The sequence below is a fragment of the Euprymna scolopes genome, chromosome 2 (assembly GCF_053919585.1).
Source record: "Euprymna scolopes isolate OS-2025 chromosome 2, ASM5391958v1, whole genome shotgun sequence".
NCBI classification, from domain to species: Eukaryota; Metazoa; Mollusca; class Cephalopoda; order Sepiida; family Sepiolidae; genus Euprymna; species Euprymna scolopes.
Window position 1 is genome coordinate 203276925 of NC_136483.1, and position 22792 is coordinate 203299716.

The window sequence follows — 22792 nt, forward strand, 5'->3', positions numbered from 1 at the left end:
TAAAAGCTTTCAGCGACGAAATTTCTTTTAAAACAGCACCATAAAAAATACAATAAAACATTAAAATATTTTCAGCAATAAGAATTCACAATTTCTCGTAAAAACAACATAAAAACAAAATAAAACATTAAAAAACAATATTATCAGAAACCGCTTCATTATGATTTTTTCCTTAGAAGTCATTCACATTTCAAAACATCGCAATGGTTCATGCAAAAAGTTTCTTATTTTTAATTAACAAAAAAAAAATTGCAGGAGACGCTAAGTACACTATTTAATTGAAACATTCATCTTCGCCCACACCTCTGCTATATAAAAGATTCGATTGCTGCCTCGTTGTATATCAGCTTGCACGTGCACATATGCACTCATGAGGATACTTTTTCCATAGAAGTAAACCCTGACCAAATATTCAAAATCACATAGTATTCGCAGCCCAAATAAAATTTCCTCACTACGGCTACCCCACAGCTTTTCCGAGGAATGGTGCACCTTCTCCAAGTGATATTATCTCAAGTAATAGTACAAAGCTGGATACTCCACCAGACTAGATAAATTCTTGTCCTGGAATCCAGTAAGACCATGAGACCAACATGAAAGATATACTACAACGTATAAAAATGGTTAATTGGGGAGGGGAAAATTATGTTCTCAATTTCTTTACTAACTCAAGAACTTTAATGGAACATTCGAATATTTATGTATCTCATATAGAGTTCAAGTGTTAGCCCCAGGTTGTGGGCCCCATAGTTTCTGAGAACTTCGACTGAAGTAAAATAAAACAAAAAGCATATAGACACACCATAGCAGCCGTACCTTGCTTACAAAAACACTCTTCTTTCTCTTTTTTCCGTCAACTCTCGTCCGGTGCTTTCTTTCTCTCTTTTTTCCCTCCGTTTTTTTTTAATGCATATATTTAATACACAATTAACAAACGACAAAATTAAACAACATTCTTATAAAACAACAAAAAATCACTAATCATTTAAAAACAATCATAAAACCATTTTTTTAAAACAAAACAAAACAAAAAACGATCCTTCCAAACTCAAAATTTTCAATTGTTTTTTTCTCGTCACACACACACACACACACACACACACACACACACACACACACACACACACACACACACACACACACACACACACCAAAATAAAAACGAGCAATAACATTGGACCCTTTTTCTTCGCTTAGATAACAAAAAACACCATTTTATAACATTTAACTTTTTTTCGACAACACGCGTGTTCATTTTTGCTTCTGTATTTTTCTTTCTTTTTGTATACTATTATATATTTAAAAAAAATTCTTTCTTAGCTCTTTTGTGTGTGAGTGTGTGTGTGTGGTTTTTTTCATTAAAGATTTATTTTGACTGCCGTTGTCTATTTTTTCTATGCGTCTAGTTCAAAATGCGATCTCCATGTATTTCGTTGTGTCTATTTTTTCTTTGTTTTTTCTTTTCTTTTTTCTCGTGTTTTTTCTTCTTTACTTTTTTCTCATTTTTTTTGTTGCTTTTGTGATCTGCAGCTTGAGACCACAGAAGGTCACACGGCAACCAAATGTTGCATATTCTTTCTTATCTAAATTATTTTTTATGTATTCTTATCTAAATGTGCGTTTCTAACTGCTTATTTAACGGACTATTGGCCTCAGATCCCTTAATGTCTAACTCATCTAGTTGTCATGGGTGCATGCGTGTATTACATATAATTCATGTAACTTGACGACATACCTGTTTGCTGCTTGTCACTTCTGTTTAAAAGAAAAGCTTCAAGACATAGACCTAAGAAGAATTAGTGTTTTTAATATATATTTTATTAACTCCTCAGGAATCTCGTCACAGCAGAATTGGAGTGAATCTTGGCCTTTGCGTTCTTCTATGGCTCCATCCTGAGGCCGTCCCTCCTTCATGGGGAGAGCCATTTTAGCCCCTCTGTTTTTCTCTGCATCTTTGACCAACTCACTAAACTTAACTCAGTTAATTCAAACTGGAACACCTGACACGTCACGTCCAGTCAATATTCGGATACTTTCGGTGCAAATTGACCGGTCAACCAAGTTTGATACATGTCACAATATGACCCTTTGACACTTTCTGCACCTGCATGCTCGCCCAACTTATTGTTTCTCACGATTCAATCTGTTATTTACTCCGCTAGACAGGTAGCTAATTAGATAGACCGATAGATTGATCGATGGGTAGATAGATAACTGAATAAACGCTTTCTACCCGGCGTTGCCCGGCATTTACCTAACAATATGATCAATTGGTGCTGTCTGTATGAAATCTTTTCCAGATCAAATTTAATTTCATCATATTTTTCTTTGAGGGTCTTAAATGGCTTAGAGAAACTGATTCATATAAGTTGCCGTTGTGAAGAAGAACACAATTTACTTTAATGTTTACCACAATAATTGGTTTCTCTAGTTACACAAACGCAGCTGGTAGCATCACTCATAACTTGTTTACATCCCATTCCCTATGTTCCCAATCCATCTCCCTGATCGACAGGATCAGTAAGCCCCATTTTTAGATCTATTTCTGGCTACAGATCCTGAAGATTGTTTAACAAATGTCCATAGCCTACTCGGAAATGCCAATCTTATTGTGATAATGCTAGAAATCTCCTTAATTTCTCAACCCCAAGTTGAGGAGTCATTACTTAAAACGACAGGGTACTATAAGAAGGCTGAATTGGAAGCTATAAGAAATCGTATCACACATGCTCCACGGTGTAGATGTAAGGTATTAGCCAGGCAACGCCGGTTAGAAAGCATTTTTCTATCTATCTATCTATCTATCTATCTATCTATCTAGCGAGTAAACAAAAGATTGAATCGTGGGAAATAATAAGTTGAGCTAGCATGCAGATGCAGAAAGGGTCAAAGGTCATGTTTTGACATGTATTAAACTGGGTTGATTCGTCAGTTTGCACCGGAAGTATAAAGCGGGGACTGGACGTAACATGTCATGTGCCCCGGTTTGAGTAAGCTGAGCTAAGTTTTATTGAGTTGGATTCTGGGCGCCGTACGAGCAAGATGGGTTAAGAGGGCCTCCTCATGAGGGAGGTGACGGTCTCCAATAGAGAACCCACAAGTCCGAGATCGTCGATTTCACTCCATTCTGCGGAAGACGAGATGCCTTGGAATTATATATATATATATATATATATATATATATATATATATATATATATATATATATATATAAACACAAATCATCTTGGGTCCCTTTCTTAAAGTGTCTCTGATACAGCAGGTTCCAGCTCCCCAATGATAGTTGGCGAATCCCCCAGAAGCAGCAGACAAGTATGTTCTCATGTGTATGCGTATTATATGCTTCACACACACACACACACACACACACACACACACACACACACACACACACACACACACACACGCATACGACCACTAGACAAATCCAGGGCCGTTAAGATAGACATTTAGGACACGGGCACAATAGTTCGGTAAATAAACAGTTAAATAACACACAGTAGATAAGAAAAAATACACAACATCTTTTCTCTTCCAGCGGAACAGTGTGCAAATCAGCCTACTAAATGGTTCAAAGCAGCAATTGAAGCACACGTTCCGACATGGAAGTTCTAAAAAGTAGTATTGTGTCCCTTGGTCAGAAGGAACAAGGACGGTTTACGCACATTATTTACAATAATTGTTCTTGTAAAGTTATTATTTTTTTCTATTGTTAATAAATAGTTTCATGCTCAAGTTTCATGCTCATACGAAGTGTTTGTTGCAAAAAGCAGATTTGGATGATATTCAGGCAATAAAAGAAATAGCAATTCCAAGGGATGTTTTAACACTACAATCTTTTCCGAGTTTTGTAAGTCATTGTGGTTCTTTTTTACCAGAACTACACAAGTTTTGGGGGCCTCTTAATAATCATTTACTAAAAGATACTAAATGGAACTGGTCAAGCACACGCAAAAATCATTTGAAAAAATCAAATAACTTCTTCGTTCTTATACACTATGATTCATAATTGGACATTGCTGTTGTGACGGATGCTTCAAACTATGGATTTTTTTTTTTTTTTTTACACAGTGATCACCACTTATCAAGGCCCGGAAGCCACTCAGGGATAAGGGTTATTGCAAGTACATCACGTTAGTGAGGAGATTTTATGAAGTGTTTAATTAGGGGGGCGGTTCATTAGGAATTTGTTAACATTAGACTTGAAGACATCCAAGTTGTAGTCCGGAGGGAAGCAGGCAGACGGAACAGAGTTCCACAGGCGTGCAGTTCTAAGAAAGAAGCTTTGCTCATGAAATCCGCGTTTTGATTTAGGCACAGATATAGAGTGGGGGAAATTTTTCACAGTGGATTAAGCTAGACGGGTGATTTTCGTGAAAGTTTGGCGAGGGGGGACCAGGGATTGGAGTTCAGACGAGCACCTGCCATGAAAATAACGATAAAACAAGGATAGGCTCGCAACGTCTCTTCTGTGGGAGAGGGGTTGCAGGGTAGAGAAAAGGGCATCCCCCACTAAACCACGAAGTCTATTTTGTACTCTGTCAAGGCATGATAGGCTGTTTTTGGCAGCTCCTGCCCAGATATGGCAACAGTATTCCATCCTTGTTGGCTTTTATATAGATAGAGAATTGCATCAGTAGTGAGATATCTTCTGGAGCGGTAGAAGGATCCCACCATCTTTCCAGCGACCTTGGCAACAGACTTGATGTACGTGTTCCATTTCAGATCAGGAGTAAAGGTCAAACCCAGAAGCTTGTCAAAACATGGGGCCTCACCCAGACGAGAGCCATCCATCACAATTGATGCCAGCTGGGGATCAGAGCGCTGATGATGTAAGGATAGGAGTTTGGTTTTAGATGCATTAAAGGTAACTAGCCACATCTTCCCCCACTGAACCACGCGCTCGAGATCAGAGGAGAGAGAATCCGAGAGAACTTCGTCATTTACAGCCTTTGATGTGTTGCCGTAGATGGTCGTGTCATCAGCATAGATGTCAACGAATGATTTAAGTATGTGTTTAGGGAGGTCATTGATGTAGATCAGGAAGAGAGTTGGGCCAAGGATTGACCCCTGAGGGACTCCAGCATTTATATTGCAGGCCTCCGATTTTTGTCCATCTACCACTACTCTTATGAGCCTATCGGAGAGAAATGATTTAATGATTGAGAAAACATTTCCAGTTATACCGTAGCTGGAAATCTTGTGAAGTAGACCCTTATGCCATACTTTGTCAAAGGCCTTTGATATGTCAAGAGCAATTGCCCTAGAAAGGAAGCCTTTGTCAAGAGATTCACTAATCCTGTGGGATATAACCGTCAGCACATCTGCAGTAGATCTTGCAGAGCGGAAACCATATTGTGTGTCACTAAGAAGGTTGTTTCTGCTGAGGTGGTTGACTATTTCTCTATTTAATATTGATTCCAGTAACTTACTCATAACACAGAGAAGACTTATTGGTCTGTATTGAGAGGGAGATGACTTATCACCTGAATTCTTAAATACAGGGCAAACTGATGAGGTCTTCCAGGGGGTCGGAAAGCACTTCTCCTTAAGGCAGCGCTTAAATAGTTTCGTAAGTATGGGAGCAAGTTCTGGTTGAAGCTTTTTTAACACTATAATTGGGATGCCATCAGGGCCAGTTGCTTTACTGGAATCTAGGTTTTTTATTAGCTTGGCGACCTCATGCACGGATATTTGTATATTACCTAGCTTGTTCTGTGTTATAGGAGGAAATATGGGGAGTTGATGGCCTTCGTCGCATAGGGTAGAATTAGCTGCAAAGTTCTTTGCAAATAGTTTGGCCTTGTCTGACGCTGACGAGATAACCTCTGGTCCATTGATAATGGTTGGGATAGAACGCACACTTCTGTTCAGGATCCTATTTGTTATTTGCCAAAACTGGTGGGAACCAAGCCGCTGATCAGCTACCTTGGATTTAACAGACTGGGCATATAGCTCTCTTGCATTTTTTATTACTCTTTTACAGTGGTTGCTGGCAGTCCTGAAAGCAGCTTTAGTCTCAGTGCATCTATTACGTTGGTAGTAATGGAAAAAGTGATTTCTGTGCGCGATAGCAGCAGCACATTCTGGGGAGAACCATGGCTGGCTGTTAGGTTCAGAGCAGTAATATTACATATTCTTCCTGATGGGAACGAAAAAGCCATTACACACAAATCAAAATCATTGACGCCCACTGAACGAAAATCGAGAAAGAAACTCTAGCAATTATTTACGCTGCAAAGAAATATCAGAAAATGTTATGTGGCGTCATTTTACTCTGACCACAGACCACAGGTCTCTAACAATATTTTTGGTTCCAAGAAAAGAATTCCAGTCAATACAGCAAACCGCTTACAAAGATGGACAACTATGCTTTTAGATTATGACTTTTCCATAAAATACAAACCAAGCAGCAAATTTGGCCAGACAGATGCGTTATCCAGACTCATGCTTTTTTTTTAATCTAAAATCAGTGGAAGACACAGTCATTACTGCTATATCTGTGGAACCTGAAGTTGTCTCCGGAATTTTTCCACAGTAAGATCATTACCTGTCACTGCGGAGATGAGCCAGGAGGATACAGTTGCAGATCCATTATTACAGAAAGTTCGACATTTTCATTTCATAAGCTGGCCAAAATTTGTAACTATTTTTCAGCAAAGATCTTTATCCGAAATCAATAGAACTTTCCTTTTTGCTGAACGTGTTGTTGTCCCATTTAAACTCCAGAACAAAGTTCTCAAACAATTTCATTGTAGACATCAGAGGATTAATCGGGTAAAAGCCTTAGAACGTGGCTATTTATATTGGCCAAGCATGGACAAGCAGTTGGAGGAACTTGTAAAGAGTTGTACCAAATGTCAACTAGCAGTAAAACTTCCTCGGAAAAAAATATTGCATTCATGGTCTACTCCAAAAATTCCTTGCTCACGACTACATTTTAATTTTGCAGGACTAATAAATGGACAGCATTATCTAAAATTGTTTAATGCTTACAGTAAGTGACTAGAAGTCCTTCAGATGACTCGTACTTTCTCGAATGAAACTGTAAAGAAACTGCAAGAAATTTTAAGCAAATCAGACGCCCCTGAAATCTTAGCTTCTGATAATGTTGCCGCATTTACCTCAGCAAAATTTTCTGACTTTTGTAAACAAAACAGTATTCAGTGCTTCAGATCTCCACCCTTCAATCCACAATTAAATGAACAAGCTGAATGGTTTATCGACACATTTAAGTGAGCAGTCTTGAAGTTAAAACGGAAAGGAACTACTCGAGAGATCATATAAATAAAGTAGCTACAGAGCTAATCCACATCCAAATTGGTTAAATGGAAGGTCCCCTGTTGAAGTACTGATAAACAGAAAAATACGTTTCCTAATGGATGCTTTTCGTTCATCATCAAATAATCTTTACCAAAGAAACAGAACGATCGAAAAACTAGTACAATCGCCATAATGGAAAAGGTCACGACAATTCCTACCTGGACAACCTGTATTGGCAACAGACTACCGCAATGACAATGAAAAATAGACACAAGATAAGATAGTACGTCGTTCTGGAATATAATCTATGATGTAAATCTGTTTAGGTCAGACATGCAAATGAACTTCATCACTCATAGAGACAATCAAATGACAAATCATTCCCTTAAATGTTTTACTGGACAAATTTTAATCACCGAAAAATGCTCAAGCAATACGTTTTTAACAAATCAAGTCTCATAAAAAAGTCTAACCAGAAGGATGCAGCGAAGGTGCAAGCCAACTTTAACCCTACAAGTATATCCACATCAAGCATCCTGCAAGGATCATATTTTAAAGGGGAGGTGTTAAAACCAGAAATAAAAGGAAAACTCCTAAAGGAATAGTGTTCTTTACCTTGGATAGAAGAAATCAAGATGGCGGACACACATTATTTACAATAATTTCTATTGTTAAAAAAGTTTCATGCTCATATGAAGTGCCTGTATTTTCATAAATAACAACAACTGATATCATTCTTATGAACACAACAGTTTTTTGAATATGTTATACTTTCCATCGTTATTAATTCTGGGATACTTCAAATCTATTTGATCCAAAAGTTTGATAAGTGCTTTGAAAGTCTTGTCGACAATGAATCACATCTAGTCTTTTTTTAATGTTTGCATTTCTGATTCAATGATATATTTGGCTTCATATACTCTCTAACACCATTGTGATTAGACTGTCTTCCCGTTATCCATTCCATACCTGTTTAACCTTTTTGATAGAAGAGATATTTTCCTAAGTATCCACGTGATCATATGCTGTGTTTAAGTTATCCGTAATCTTGATTCTTATGCGTCCTGGTAATAAACTTACTGGTGTTGCATCAATTTGGGATATTTGGGAAGCACTTAGAGGTTAGCCCTTAGTCATTACACCCCGATAATAATAGAAATAGACATTCACACTACAATCGCTAAAACGATGCTTGATCGGCAGCTTACCTTCCAATGCAATACAAAAATATCAGTTTAATTTACTATAATATATTAATCTCTTCAACATTTACAGCGAATTATTTTACAAAAAATTGAAAATCAAGAAGGAATTAGCGTAGGCAGTCGTTAACATCAAGAATTTAAGATATGCGGATGGCACAGTCCTCATCGCAGACTCCAAATACAAACTGCAACAAATACTGATAACATTGACGGATGAAAATGAGAAGAAAAGGCTGCAACATAATGCTAAGAAGACATGGTGCATGGTTATCTTCAAAAAGGCTAAAATACCAAAACGCAATATCAAATGTAAAGGTGAAACCATCGGACGAGTAGATACACTCAAATGCCCGGGTTGTAGTATTACATCTGATGGTAAGATTGACTTGGAGATCAAGAAAAGAAACACGATGGTAAATCCACCTTCAATAACATGGAGTGTAGCTCACAAAGTAGAAATAAAAAAATTGAACAAGAATATCAGAATCTTGAAGACATATGGTCAATTCTCCTTTACGGTTTGAATGTTGAAGAGTCTTTTGGAAGCAGTGGAGATATGGATTTTTTTAAGGCGAATTCTATGAATCTTATGCGCAGAAAGGAAGACAACCGAAGAAGTCATGCGTAAGGCAGAGTACAGCAGATCGCTGTTCAATACCGTCCATACCAGACACTTAAAGTTCTTCGGCCATTAAATGTGGGTGGGCCGTTTGTTAAAAAGCTTGATATTAGGAAACATCACTGAAAAAAAAGTTCACTGATAGTCTCAACAGTAAAACAAGTATAGATCTCATCAGAAAGACCGAATGCAGAGGGGACTGGAGCGCCATGATCTGAAGATAAAGATTAACAGTTGAAAGAAGAATTTGATTAAAATAAAATGTAAGGAAAGATTTTGTGTTTATTATTTTAAATTAATGTTTCACGTATTTTAAGTTATGAATTCGCGAAACGATAGCAAACTGCCAGCTAGTATATTAATAGATTAAATATTACAAAAGAAAAAAACAAACAAACAAAAAACACATATTCAACACAGAATAAACATTTTTGTTTGATTCGGCAATATAGTTATCCTTCGTTAAATAACACACACACACACTCACGCATATATATATATATATATATATATATATATATATATATATATGTATATATATAATGTAATATAATGATTTTTCAATTTCCAAATATCAGGTTTTTCAGGTGGTCATTTATTACTTTTCAAAATGTAGCCATTACAATATTGTTTCGTGTTGCGACTAACAAGTTTGCAAAATTATGTTACTGCTGCATATTTAGTCACGTACTTATCAGATGTTTACCTTAAAATCTTGGAAAATACACCATTATGGGCAACTTACATGGCCCATCCATGCAACCAACACGCCCTGCCATTCCTTCTTATTTATGTTTATTTATGATAAAAGTTTTTTTTAATCCTTTATGATTGGTATAAACTGAGGCTTTTCAAGTAAATGATTAACACACACACACATATATATATATATATATATATATATATATATATATATATATATATATATATATATATATAAAATATTAGTCATTCAATGAATCAAAAAATTTATGATGTGAAATGCTTGAATTTCAATTTCAAATCAAAAGATTTTGTTAGATAATTTTATTCTAAAGTATCACAGACCGTCTGAAACGCGCGTAAACGATTTCAATGACTTACAAACATTATTACAATGATCCAAACATAATTCTTCATGAAAAACCAAGACACAGAATAATAAAATAATGTTAAAAAATACACATTGTTGGTGACTACTCCCTTATTTAAATATATATATATATATATATATATATATATATATATATATATATATATATATATATATATACTTCAGAATAAAATTATCTAACAAAATCTTTTGATTTGAAATTCAAACATTTCACGTCATATATATATATATATATATTTATATATATATATATTTATATATATATATATATATATATATATATATATATATATATATATATATATATACTGGGTGATTCCAAAAGAAGGAGAACTTTTGAAGTACGTATTATCGGACATGAACAAGTAGCAGCTCTGCATGACAATTACCTTCAGCAAGTAAATATTTAGTAACCATCTTAGTAACAATGGATCACAAGTTCCAACAGGATAGAGCAACACCAGACTGCACGATAATCATTGAAGGCTGCACGAGAATTGTTTAGTATCCGTGCGATCTAAAGATTCCGTGATGTTGAATGGTCTTTTAGATCGCTTGATTTATCCATTTGTGATTTTTCTTGTGGGACTATCTCAAGAGTAAGGTTTACACAACTCAACTAGATGAGTTAAAACGAAGAATTCAAGATTTTGCAGCAATCAATGAGGAATCTTAACCGCAGATTTCAAGACTGCATTCGTATAGGAAGACGCCGTCTACAGGATTTAATTAAAAAGAAAATCATCATTGTTTTTTAAATGGCATGTTTTAAGGTTTCAATTACTATGAATAAATATGTTTCTTTCATCCCTCTTGTTCTTTTTCGATTGTAAAAACTTCCCGTTTTTCCCCCCCGCTGCAAAATCGGTCCAGTTAGTCCAAATGGAAGAACAAAAATATATCAACCATTGCAGATCTTTTAAAAGTGTCTTCAAAAAATGAATAGACCCACAGAGCAAATTAAGACAGTAGCTACATGAACATTTTGCCATAGAGACCGCACCCCCGAAAACTGTTTATGTGCTCTCCACAGAGCATCAAGTTTCCGGCAAGGAGCAATGCTCGATTCCGGAATGATGCACACCCGTCGCAAGGTGTCTATCAACGCGTGGTCGGAAAAACTGACATTTTGGAAATGCACTCCTCCCCCGCTGCAACGTCCACGCGCGTTGATGGTGTCATCAGAGATGACACTGTAAAGAAAACAGTCGCACAGCATTGGGTTGCTGTAGAGCACCACTTCGTGAAAGGTGCATGGTTCCGTTTCACTGATGAACTTCACACTGCTGAGTCGGTTGGAGCTGAGGTCAACGTGGAGTTTGGCTGACGGGGCTGGTTTTACAAACGCCCGGCCCGAGATATTGTTGATGTCCATGTTTTTTAGGATATAGTGTCTGATATGAAGTCCCCTGTTGAAGTCAGCCGGTAGACGCTTAAGTAAGTTGCTGGACATATCCAAGTAATGAAGCTGCACGAAACCGGCTAAAAGTTGCCTTGGTAGTTCTTTTAATCTCATTCGACGTACGATTAATTTGTGGAGGGAGAGGTTTAATCCCCCGAAGAGTTCGGTCGAAAGATTTAATCGGTTTCCACTGATATCCAATTCACGTAATTTGTAATTTCCTTTAAATGGATTCGAATTGTTGGCAACGTTTTCTAGTCGGTTATCACTTAGATTTAAGTGTGACAGTTCTTTAAGGTTCCGCAACGATTGCGTCGGAATTGTGGCAAGCGAAGAGTTGACGATGATGAGAGTTTTTAAGCATCTTTTTAAATCTGTAAACGCATCCGGTGCGATTGCCTCCTGGCTGTCGAATAAATTGTGGCTCAAATCTAACTTTATTAGTTTGTACATCTGCCCAAATGGATTCTTTTGTAATGTCGAGAATCGGTTGTGACTTAGATCCAACTCGGTAAGATATCGCAGACCTTTTAAAGCCACGCTAGGCACGACACTCAAGTTATTATGCGTCAAGCGAAGGATTTTCAAATTACTAACACCGAGAAAGGCGTCCCACGCAATTTTTGTGATACCAAATCCAGTCAAGGTAAGTTTGGACATAGCTTTTAGCTTGTACCCCGGAAAAAGTCGACTGGGAAGCGTAGTCTGTTTTCGTTTATCGTTGCTTTCCAGCGTCAATTCTAATAATTTCGGGACAGCATGTAAGAATCGCAATTTATATATGTTGAAATGATCCACATTTAACGTGAGCCGTTTTAAATAGCGATTAGTGGCCACGAAGGCTTTGTCTGCGACGCGGATTAATCTGTTACTTCCGCCCAGGTCAATCTCGGTGAACATGTTGTAGCGGAAGTCTCGAGATTCGATCAATGTGATGTAATTGTCTCTGAGAATGAATCGGTAGTATTTTAAATTCGGGATACCAATAAGAGCTGGGACACGGGTGAGATTTCGATGTCGGCAGTCGATCGTAATTATTCCTGTGTAAATCGGGGTGTAGACGCCCTCCGAACAGTCACACACGCCCTTGTCGGCGCACGGATACTCAAAAATAGGTAAACGTCTACCAAATATCGTGCAGCTTGTTACAAAATAGACAAGAGTGATTGACACGATCTGAGAAAATCTGGAGAATTCCATGGCATATAATGATTATGTATCCTTTTCTTTCAAAATCATATATTTATACTTTATGAATATTAGTAGCCATCTTACTATCTGCAAGTAAGTGCAGGTCGTATATAAAATAGTTTACTTAAGCGTTTAATATTGTTATATTGCATTTATTACAAATTCTATGCTGTAATATCTCATATCATAGCTATTTAAAGCATCCCGCATTTTTTAACGACAAATAATTGAAATATTTAACAAAAAATTATGGTTAACTTTTAAAATGAGTTTGAAATTGTGTTTAATCATAGTTTGTCTGTCTTAACAATAAGTAAAAACCATGTTTTGTCTGTTTATTTCTTTACAGTTTCTCATCATAATTAACGACTGGATTTTTATGAAAATTTCAATATCAATCTTTTAAAATCAATCTTTGTATTGTAGTCATTTGGATAGTAGTCTAATAATCGTTTGTAGTGGAAATTTAGTGTAATCGAATTATTTGATAAACGGTTTAATAAGAACTAATATATTTATGCGAATATTTAAGTATTAATGACATATTTTTCATTAATTTAAAGAAATATTACAATAACAGATGATAGTTCTGTTTATTGCTGAAAAAATAGATAAATGATGTGGTACAATGTCTAATGTTTATGCATCGATTAAATGAATATTTACCATTTTCAAAGACATTAATAAATGTATGGTTTGATTAAAAATAATTAGGTACACTATCGAATAATATTGTCCCTATTAAATTAAATCAAAGATAATTGAAACAAAAGTTATTTTATAAGTTTATAATGGATATTTATTCACCATTTTTAGTAGTAAATTGTTTAGAAATACTTTCAAATTCAATTATGAATACTATGTTTAATTTTCTAATAATATTGTTCCTATTAAATGAGTTTGGTTATTATTGAAATAAAACCTATTTTTAAAATCCTATAATAAACATTCATAAAATTTAAAAGTTTTATTAGAAGAGTCTATAGAAGTAATATATGATTCGGTTATAAATAATTATTTGCACTATTCAATTATATTTTCCTTATTTAATTAAATCGAAGTTAATGGAAACCAAATTTGTCTTTATATAAATATTAATGTTTATAATTTCATATCTTTTCTTTAAAAGTAATTTTAAATCCTTTATAAAATTTGTGGCACAATCTCCACTCCGATTGGCTGGATTAAATTAAATCCCAAATTATTGAAACGAAAACAATATTTAAACAGATATCTAATTGATATTAAAAAAAATAAATTATTTTGTCGATTAGTTATTTAAAAGTGTTTTAAAATTCAATTATATAATATTATTATATAGGTTATCATATTTTTTTTTCTTTTCTTTTACTTATTTCACTGTTCTTTATTTTTTCTGAATAAAGACGATCATTCTTAGAGATTTTTAGCAGTCTCGTCTGTTGACAAATTTTCTGCTTCCGGTATCACTGCGCAATAATTCAGCGGATGTGACGTCAGTGTTAATATGTTGAAATCCCAATAATTTCTTTTATATTGTCTTGATGTCAGGGATAAATAAGGCTGATGATTTCATATTCGAATCAGCAAACATACCTTCAAAAAGAAAGAAAAAAAAATGAAATTATAAATTGAAAAAAAAAACAAACAAAAAAAACTATATTGTTTCTGAATTTTGTTGACTGTAAATTTCATTAGTATTTTCATAGAAAATTAACTTCAATATTTCTCTTGAAATAACCGCAACAAAATCTACAAACTTCATAAGAAATAGCTTTAATTTTTAGAAAATGTATAAAAAAATAGCATTATCATCAGCCCTGATTTAATAACTGCAAACCTAAATAATTATATTTCTGAATTTTTTTAAGTGACGAATTGATAATTTGCATCATTTGGATTATTTCACCAGATATATGTGAAGCAAGTCGGGGGTTACATCAGTTGAAATATTGTGCAAATAACACTCAAGATAAGAACAGTATCTATATATAAATACGATATTTTGTGTGTGTTATTTTGTGTGTCACGCTTACATCTTTTTTCTTCCGAGTGACTTTCATTTAATTGTTATGACCTTTCATTTCCTGTAATAAATAATTTTACCACGAATTCTTCATAAGTTTTGGTTTCGGTTTTGGTTATAGCTGATGCACCCAAGTCATATGGAGATATTTTTTTTAGTTTTTGAAATCGCAACTTTATAATATATAAGAATCGATAGAAAATGAACTATATGATAATATATACGAAATCTGCATAAATTCAAATATCATATTTAGGGTTACTTTACAACCAAGGTACACCGAGCATCACGGTGACCATCCATTTTTGTCCCCATTCCACTACAGATTGGAGGTCATCCTCTAGTGTTTCTGCCATTTCCTTGGATATGTGTTCATTTGTTTTCCCCTCATATCTGTTGTAGAGAGTGGTGTCATTGGCAAATATACCCATCTCCAAAACAATTTTATCGGGGAGGTCATTTATGAATATCAGGAATAATAAAGGTCCAAGGATAGACCCCTGAGTTACTCCCGCAATTATGTTATATTGTTTAGATGTACGACCGTCGAGGACAACTTGGATTTTTTTCTTACTTAAGAATTACATTATGTATTTTTCCAGTGATTCCATATGATCTAATTTTCTCTGGAAGACCATCGTGCCATTCCCTGGTCATTTAAAAGAAAATGTACAAAGGAGTCACCACTTATCAAGGCCTAGAGGCCACTCGAGGATAAGATTTATGAGTGAAAGGGAGTCAATGAGATAATATTGTAGTAATCGTTAGTAGTGGAAATTTGTTATTTTATTATTGAAACACACGATTCTTCAAGAACTTGTTTACATTGGACTTGAAGACGATCATATTGTAGTCAGCTGGAAAGCAGGCCAGTCGAACAGAATTCCACATGTAGGCAGTTCTAGGAAAGAAATTTTGTTCATGGAATCCAGGTTAAGATTTAGGCGCAGATAGAGAGTGGGGGAAATTATTCCTAGTGGTTTTAGCTAGACGAGTATTTTGTTAAAGTTTAGCAAGGGAAGCCATAGATTGGGGCTCAGATGAGCACTTGCCATTAAAATAATGATAGAGCACTTGCCATTAAAATAATGATGAGCACTTGCCATTAAAATAATGATAGAGCACTTGCCATTAAAATAATGATAGAGCACTTGCCATTAAAATAATGATGAGCACTTGCCATTAAAATAATGATAGAGCAGAGACAGGTTAGCAACATTTTTGTGGAAAAGATGTTGCAGGGAAGAGAAAAAGGAATTACTAGGTTAAAAAGTTGGTTTTGAACTCTGTCAAAGCAGGATAGGGTCTCCGAGCAACTCCTGCCGAGATGTAGCAACAGTACTCAATCTTAGAAGGTACTTGACTCTTATACAAATAGAGAATTGCATCGGCAGTGAGATATCTACTGGATCAGTAGAATGATCCAACCATTTTTCTAGTAACCATGACAACGGATTTGATATATGTGCTCCATTTCAGAACAGAAGCTTGTTAAAACATAGTGTTTCCAAGAGTAATCAAGAATAAAATACATAATTTTATTTATCTTTTTAAAGTTTTATCTTCTCTTTTCTATCTTCTATCTATCTATCTTCTTTCTATATAAATAAAATGAACTCATTTTTTCCCGTCTGATTTTGACATTAATAGGATTAAAAATCAAGATATTTCATGCAAATATAATATGCACAAACGGCAGAACAATATCTGAGGTGTGTTATAGGCTTATTATTTCTCAAATTCCTCGATAATCTTAGATTTCTATACTTTTTCTGCTGAGAAGTCACGGCCAAAATCGGTTAAGATCAATGGAAGTGGTAAAATATTTTCTCTCTAATAAATTCCTCCTCCCCCTGCCACCACTTAACACCGTTTGGGGATCGTTCACAAGGAACAGTTGAGAAGAGAACACCGGTTTGGCTTTGTAGTTCTTTCATGTTAAGTTATTTAAAATCACTAAACTAAGCTGCAGTGCTCTGTGGCGTAGTGGTTAGCGTGCTGGACAATTCACATTATATTTTCACGTTCGCGCCGACCTACCGTAGTCGTTTTTTTTTTCTTTTTTTTTTCCTAAACAACTGGAATGGACTTTTCTTGGTGGCCGAACTGTTAACGTTGCAGATGTTTTTTGTTTTTTTTCACACTTTATTTTCCTACTTTTACTCATGACTCTGGGTTTGATCATTCCTACTTACCTACCATAACATTTTTTAAAACTCCCCCCCCCCGTCCCGGAAACAAACACTCAGGCAACGCCGGGTACCCCTGCTAGTTTTTATATAAAAAGACTTTGCTATTTGATTGTCTCCCTAGAAGGACAAAGTAAAATTACAAGGTAAGTTTTTAATGTAAAAAACAAAACAAAAATAAAAAATATCAATCCAGCAGTGTCTCATTTTAAGGAGTTTGTTCTTCTTAAAATGGAATACTGTGGAGTGAAATAGCAGGTTTTTCCTTATTTAAAAAAATTAATTACCGGCTATAAAAAAATCGTTTAAATAGTTTTATTAAAATGTTTTGGGTCAATATGCGATGGCGTACTAACTAAGATATGTCATAAAAATTGATTTGTAGTTGTATTCAGGTTTCTTTTCAACAAATATCACATTTAAAATTATGGCCAACATGTCTTTTTTATGATATTAAGGCCTTTATTATCCAATTTATTTATTAATGTTTCAACTGGTTGCTATTTTTGTTTCTGCACGCGCATTCAAGAGAGCGGAACAGTTCTTTATTGAACTAGTGCCCACCACTGATTAAATTAGCGAGTTAGCCCCTTTGGCTTCATTGTAATACCGATAAGCTGGGTTCCGGCTGTTATGACTTACCAGAGGGCAACCTGTGGTTTTGTCTGACAATGCGTATTTGCAGTTGAGGGTTTCTTCTATTTGCAACTTAGGAAGCTGGTAGATAAGAGTTGTATTTTTTAATCTCCAGACCACCAAAAACTTAACTGGTGTAATGGGTAAGAGAGTGAGGCGATGTGATAGTCAATAAGATCTATAACACTATCATGACTAGATGATGAGATGGGATGAAACTTTTGAATAGAAAATCAGTTTTTAATTAAAAGAAAATCTTAGCAAATTCTCATTAGTTTAAAGATTGAATGTTTTGAAAATATTGACATTCAATAATTTTTATAAATAGAAATTAAAACAACATTACTTTTTCCATATATTTCAAAAAAGGTTTTTGTTTCTGTTAATGTCTGGTTATTGTTTTCCCTTCATTGTCGTTTTATTAAAAAATAACTTTCATTGTTTTCAAATTTCCTATATTATTTATGCTATTCTGACTTCCATCTGTTTCGTCTGGTCTTCCAGCTTTCGCTAGTATCATTTGTTTTAGTTCTTTGTGTTTCTTGTTTAGTCTTCTTCTCTCTGTAATATTTTCTTTCTTTTTATTGACCTTTTTTATTCATTTTTCTACTATGTTGATCTGGGTTTCCAAACATGTTTTCCATTTAATTTAAAATGAATTAAATTATTTAGATCTGTGGTAATTTCTCTTAATGGCAGAAGTATATTCACTTTTTCGTCCGTGTAGCTGCTTCGTTTCCCATATCGTCTTATCCATTGTTTCTCTGCTTTCTGTCTTGATCATTTTTTTCAGTGTCTCTTGCCTTAGTAATTATTCTTTCGCTGATCTGAATTATGTATTTTTCTATTTTTTGTGTGTCATTCACACAGTCTTCTATATAAACCAGTCCTTTTCTTTTGTCTTTCCTTTTCATATAAAGTCGGTCAACATCATCCTTAGGATCTAGTGCATTGTGCATGATCATAAGTTTCCTGGTTTTCTGGTTGAGATGTCTCAGTTCTTCTTTGGTCCAATCTATAAATGGTCAGGAGTATCTTACTAGCGATATTACCCATATGTTTATACAGTTTAGTTTCTAGGAGTTTTCTTGTGCTTCTAGGATATTCCTTTCCAACTATCTCTTTCATTTCAGTTGCTTTGATGGTGCCTTCTGCTTCTAGAACTCCCAAATATTTGTCATGCTCAACTAGTGCCCTCATCTCCGCTTGGTTGAGTTATTATTATGATTATTTATTCACTAGGAGTAGTCACACGGGTCATCACCAAATATTTCTCTTTTAGAACAATTTGTGGTGTTCACTGGAGTCTGAGTGACAATCAGTTTTCCCAGATTTCCAGTACTCTCCATTTCTTTCGATAACCTTAGCTGGTGAATTTGCATTATTGCAACAGCCGCTTATCATTGATTTCTCGTTGGCGGCGACCATTGGTCTTCATTGGAATTTGGGTAGCAATAAGCCTCCCCAGGGTCCCAGCCCTCTTTACACTCATCCAGCGGAGGTCTGGCTAGTGCTTTATTTCCATCTTCCTTGACTCTCCTCGATTATTATTATTATTATTATTATTATTATTATTATTATTATTATTATTATTATTATTATTATTGTTGTTGTTCTTGTGTTGTGGAACAACAGTGAAAATAAGAACAATCAAGTCGAGGTTCGTTTAAGGAACAAGTGTATTAACAATAATGTACAAAGATAGGAAAGCGTGTATATCTGCTAGGCACTTGGCTAGCAGTTGAAGTGCAGTCGCATCTCTCTCACCGGTGTTGGAATTACTAGCACTATTTATAGTGCTAATCGGTGTAAATTCCTCTGTTCAAGGAAGGCCGGTATAACAATTATTATTATTATTATTATTATTATTATTATTATTATTATTATTATTATTATTATTATTATTATTGTTGTTGTTGTTGTTGTTGTTGTTATTGTTATTATTATTATTATTATTATTATTGTTATTGTTATTATTATTTTTGTTGTTGTTGTTGTTGTTGTAACAATTTGTAGGACAAATCGTAACAGTGTCAATTGTTATGTGAATTCGATGTAAATACTTTGCCTCCTTCCGGCTTTTGATCTCTTTTTTCCTGTAAAAAACGAAATTGCTCTTTCAATAAAAAAAAATGAGTAAGTCCTTTTAAATGACGCAGAGACAACCATGACATTCAAAGGTCAGAAACTTGGCGCGGGCGTCGAAGGTCGTTTTCACATCAAGACAGAAAGAAATTTGAACAGAAAAATGTTTGAGTTACATAAAAAATGATATTTTCTCGCCTTTTTCGGATGTTTCGGTTGTTATTTCATTCTTCTATTTTTTATTTATTTTTTTTTGTCCTTTTCAAATGTTTCTGCCATTTTTGTTTTACTTTTAATTTGTTGTTTAATATTAATGTCACGTGACTATTTGCCTTTCATTTTTTTTGTCCCACTTATTTTTTTTATTAGTATTTTGCCTTTTCTTTTTTTCTTTCCAGTTTGTTTTTATATTTTTAATCTCTTTCTTGTTTCTTTCGTTTTTCTTCCTTTGTTATTGCCTTTCTTATTTTCTGTCTATTTTTTGTATTTTTTTCTTATTTGTTACTGTTAGGGTTATCGTTTTTTAATCATACTACTACTACTACTACTACTACTACTACTACTACTACTACTACTAATAATAATAATAATAATAATAATAATAATAGTGTGAAGAGAACTGGGACCTTGAGGAGGCTTATTGCCACTCAAATTCCAGTGAAGACTAATGGCCGCTGCCAATGAGAAATCAACGGTAAGCGGCTGTTGCGATAATGCAAAACCATTTGCAAATGTTACCGAAAAAGGTAGAGAGTACTGGAAATCTGGGGAGACTTGCTGTCACTCAGTTTTTAGGAAACACCACAGATTGTTATCAAGGAGAGATCTTTGATGATCTGTGTGAAAGTTCCTTGTGAACCAATAGTAATACTGCTGCTGTTGTTGAGCATTATTCATTTATTTCGTATGAATTAGATGATTATTGTTGGCATTCGTTTCTGTGATATCTTTCTAGTTAGAATTCTTTCATAAAAAAACACCGGTTAATTATAGAAGGGGTCATGTGAAGGTTGCCAACATCCCTAAGTGAAAGTGTTTCTCTGGAACGAACTTTATTCGAACGTGACACACTTAGGTTGTCAGTGAGTGTCCTTGACCACTTAGTCACCGTGGGTTTTGATGGTAAGCGATGAGTTCGATAAATGGAGAGGGGTGGTGGGTTGATAGGAAGAAGACGCGCACATAGGAATTCGGCGATTCATTCTTGGCCACTGCTCGCTAAAACAAAATACCAAGTCTCAACTCAATTCAGTCCGCTGTTATGTAATCGCCTATGTCCTTCGACATTTGACATATCTTATTTGAAGATCGATTCCGAGTTTATATCCGGTGCACATGCCATTATTTTATTAAATTATTTATTTTGAAATTTTTTTTGTTATTTTTGTTTGATGTTCAGTTGTCGTCAGCTCCAATCGCCATATTATATCCAAATGGTTTTTCCAAATTTATATCTGCTTTGTTTCACGTCGAATTGTTAGCTTATTCTTGAGATTTTCGCTACACACGACTTTGATTATTCAACAAATGTATTTTTACGAAATGTAATAGATCCAACTGGATTTGAACTCGGTTTGATCAATTCATAGTCTGTGCTGACAGCCATTACACCACGTGGTCATTTATCCTCATTCCATATTTCAAAAATCAATGTTGACATTCATCAAAATGTTTATCAATATGATTCAATTAGAATTTATACAACGTTCGAAAAGAATAACGAACTAATGTTTATAAAATCTTTTCATTCTTGATTAATGACATAAAATATTTCGTTTCATCACAACTTAATTTCGTCTGAAGATGAGTCAACATTAAATACCGGAAGTCTACTTGACCAACAGTATCTCCTCGTTATTCCAAAAGTTGAAAAAAGATCGGTGTCAATCTTTTTTGTTTTGTGTGTTTATTGGGAGAGAGAGAGAGAGAGAGAGAGAGAGAGAGAGAGGGAGAGAGAGAGAGAGACAGACAGACAGACAGACAGACAGACAGAGGGGGGGGCGAAGTATTGGTTATTTTAGAATCCCTTCCAAACATTTCAAAAATAAGTAAAAAAAAAACACATCGAAATAATTTTTTAAAAAGTAAAAAATCACATTGAATGAATTATAAAAAGTGTCTGATTGCTTTAATGGATAGTCATGGTTGTTTAATTAATAACGTAATTTCCTCAGCTTTACGTAAAAACCGCAACTTGTGTTCAATTAATCATATATAAAATTTGTTAATTGTAATAATTCGAGTGTTGTCGTAACTCTAGTTCCAAAAAAAAAAGTGTAGCGACTCGCTACAAATATTAAAAGTGGCCATGCAAGGAACTTTTCGGTTGCGCGTACAGCTGCTGTCTACAGCCATGCAATTTCCTTGTATAAAACTAAAACTCTACTTCTTCACGCGGACGTATTTCAAAGCACCCCACGTCACAAAGATGTTGTTTTTTTCGGCCAGTCGGATTACGAAGAAAGCGAATTTCAAAACTATATTTTTTTCCTACAGCTTTCGTTGGAGCCGGTTTGAAACCTACAAAAAAAAAAAAAAAAAAAAAAGGCACGCGCGCCAAAACCAATCAGTCGTAGTGAAGTAAGCATGCTGTAAATAACAACCAGATCGACCCCGTCGGGTCCGACGTTAAACAACCAACATCGTTTTGCGCATGTCACACATCTAAATTCTCCACATGGAAGCACCAGACCAGCGAAAATTAACATTTATCTTCTTGTTTCATTTTGTTTCATATTAACGTCCAAATCACACTGGATTAACAAGACTGAATTAACTAATAGAACGGATTTTAATAACGTTTTAAACAGACAAATAAGAAATATTTTATATCTTAAAAAACATTTTGCTTCAGTCAGAGAAAGATTTCTCTCCTGCAGCAAGAATCCTAGCGACCATAAAAGAAGTTACAAACATTTCTTTCTATTGTTAAATAAAAGTCATATATTGACCTTTTAAAATCGTCTTTACCTTAATGCTGTTTCTGATAACCTTTTTATTTTTATTTTTTGTTAGGGGTTAGGAAATATTTATCTATGCTCACATCACGACTGTAATACCAGGCATCGGTGAATATCGACCAAGCCCCCTACAAAAGTAATTTT

The 22792-nt window shown here is 34.7% G+C and overlaps 1 protein-coding gene across 2 annotated transcripts in view; it reads right to left on the bottom strand.

The window, feature by feature from the left end:
- Positions 1 to 10440: 10440 nt before the first annotated feature.
- The window catches only part of LOC145302281 (uncharacterized), a 39566-nt gene continuing 27214 nt past the window's right edge, over positions 10441 to 22792 (bottom strand). For both annotated transcript variants that reach the window (XM_080144644.1, XM_080144645.1), the window contains exon 2: positions 10441 to 14348. In XM_080144644.1, coding sequence (XP_080000770.1) covers positions 11112 to 12782 — 1671 coding nt within the window. In that variant the 5' untranslated portion in view covers positions 12783 to 14348 and the 3' untranslated portion in view covers positions 10441 to 11111. The remainder of the gene's footprint in view (positions 14349 to 22792) is intronic.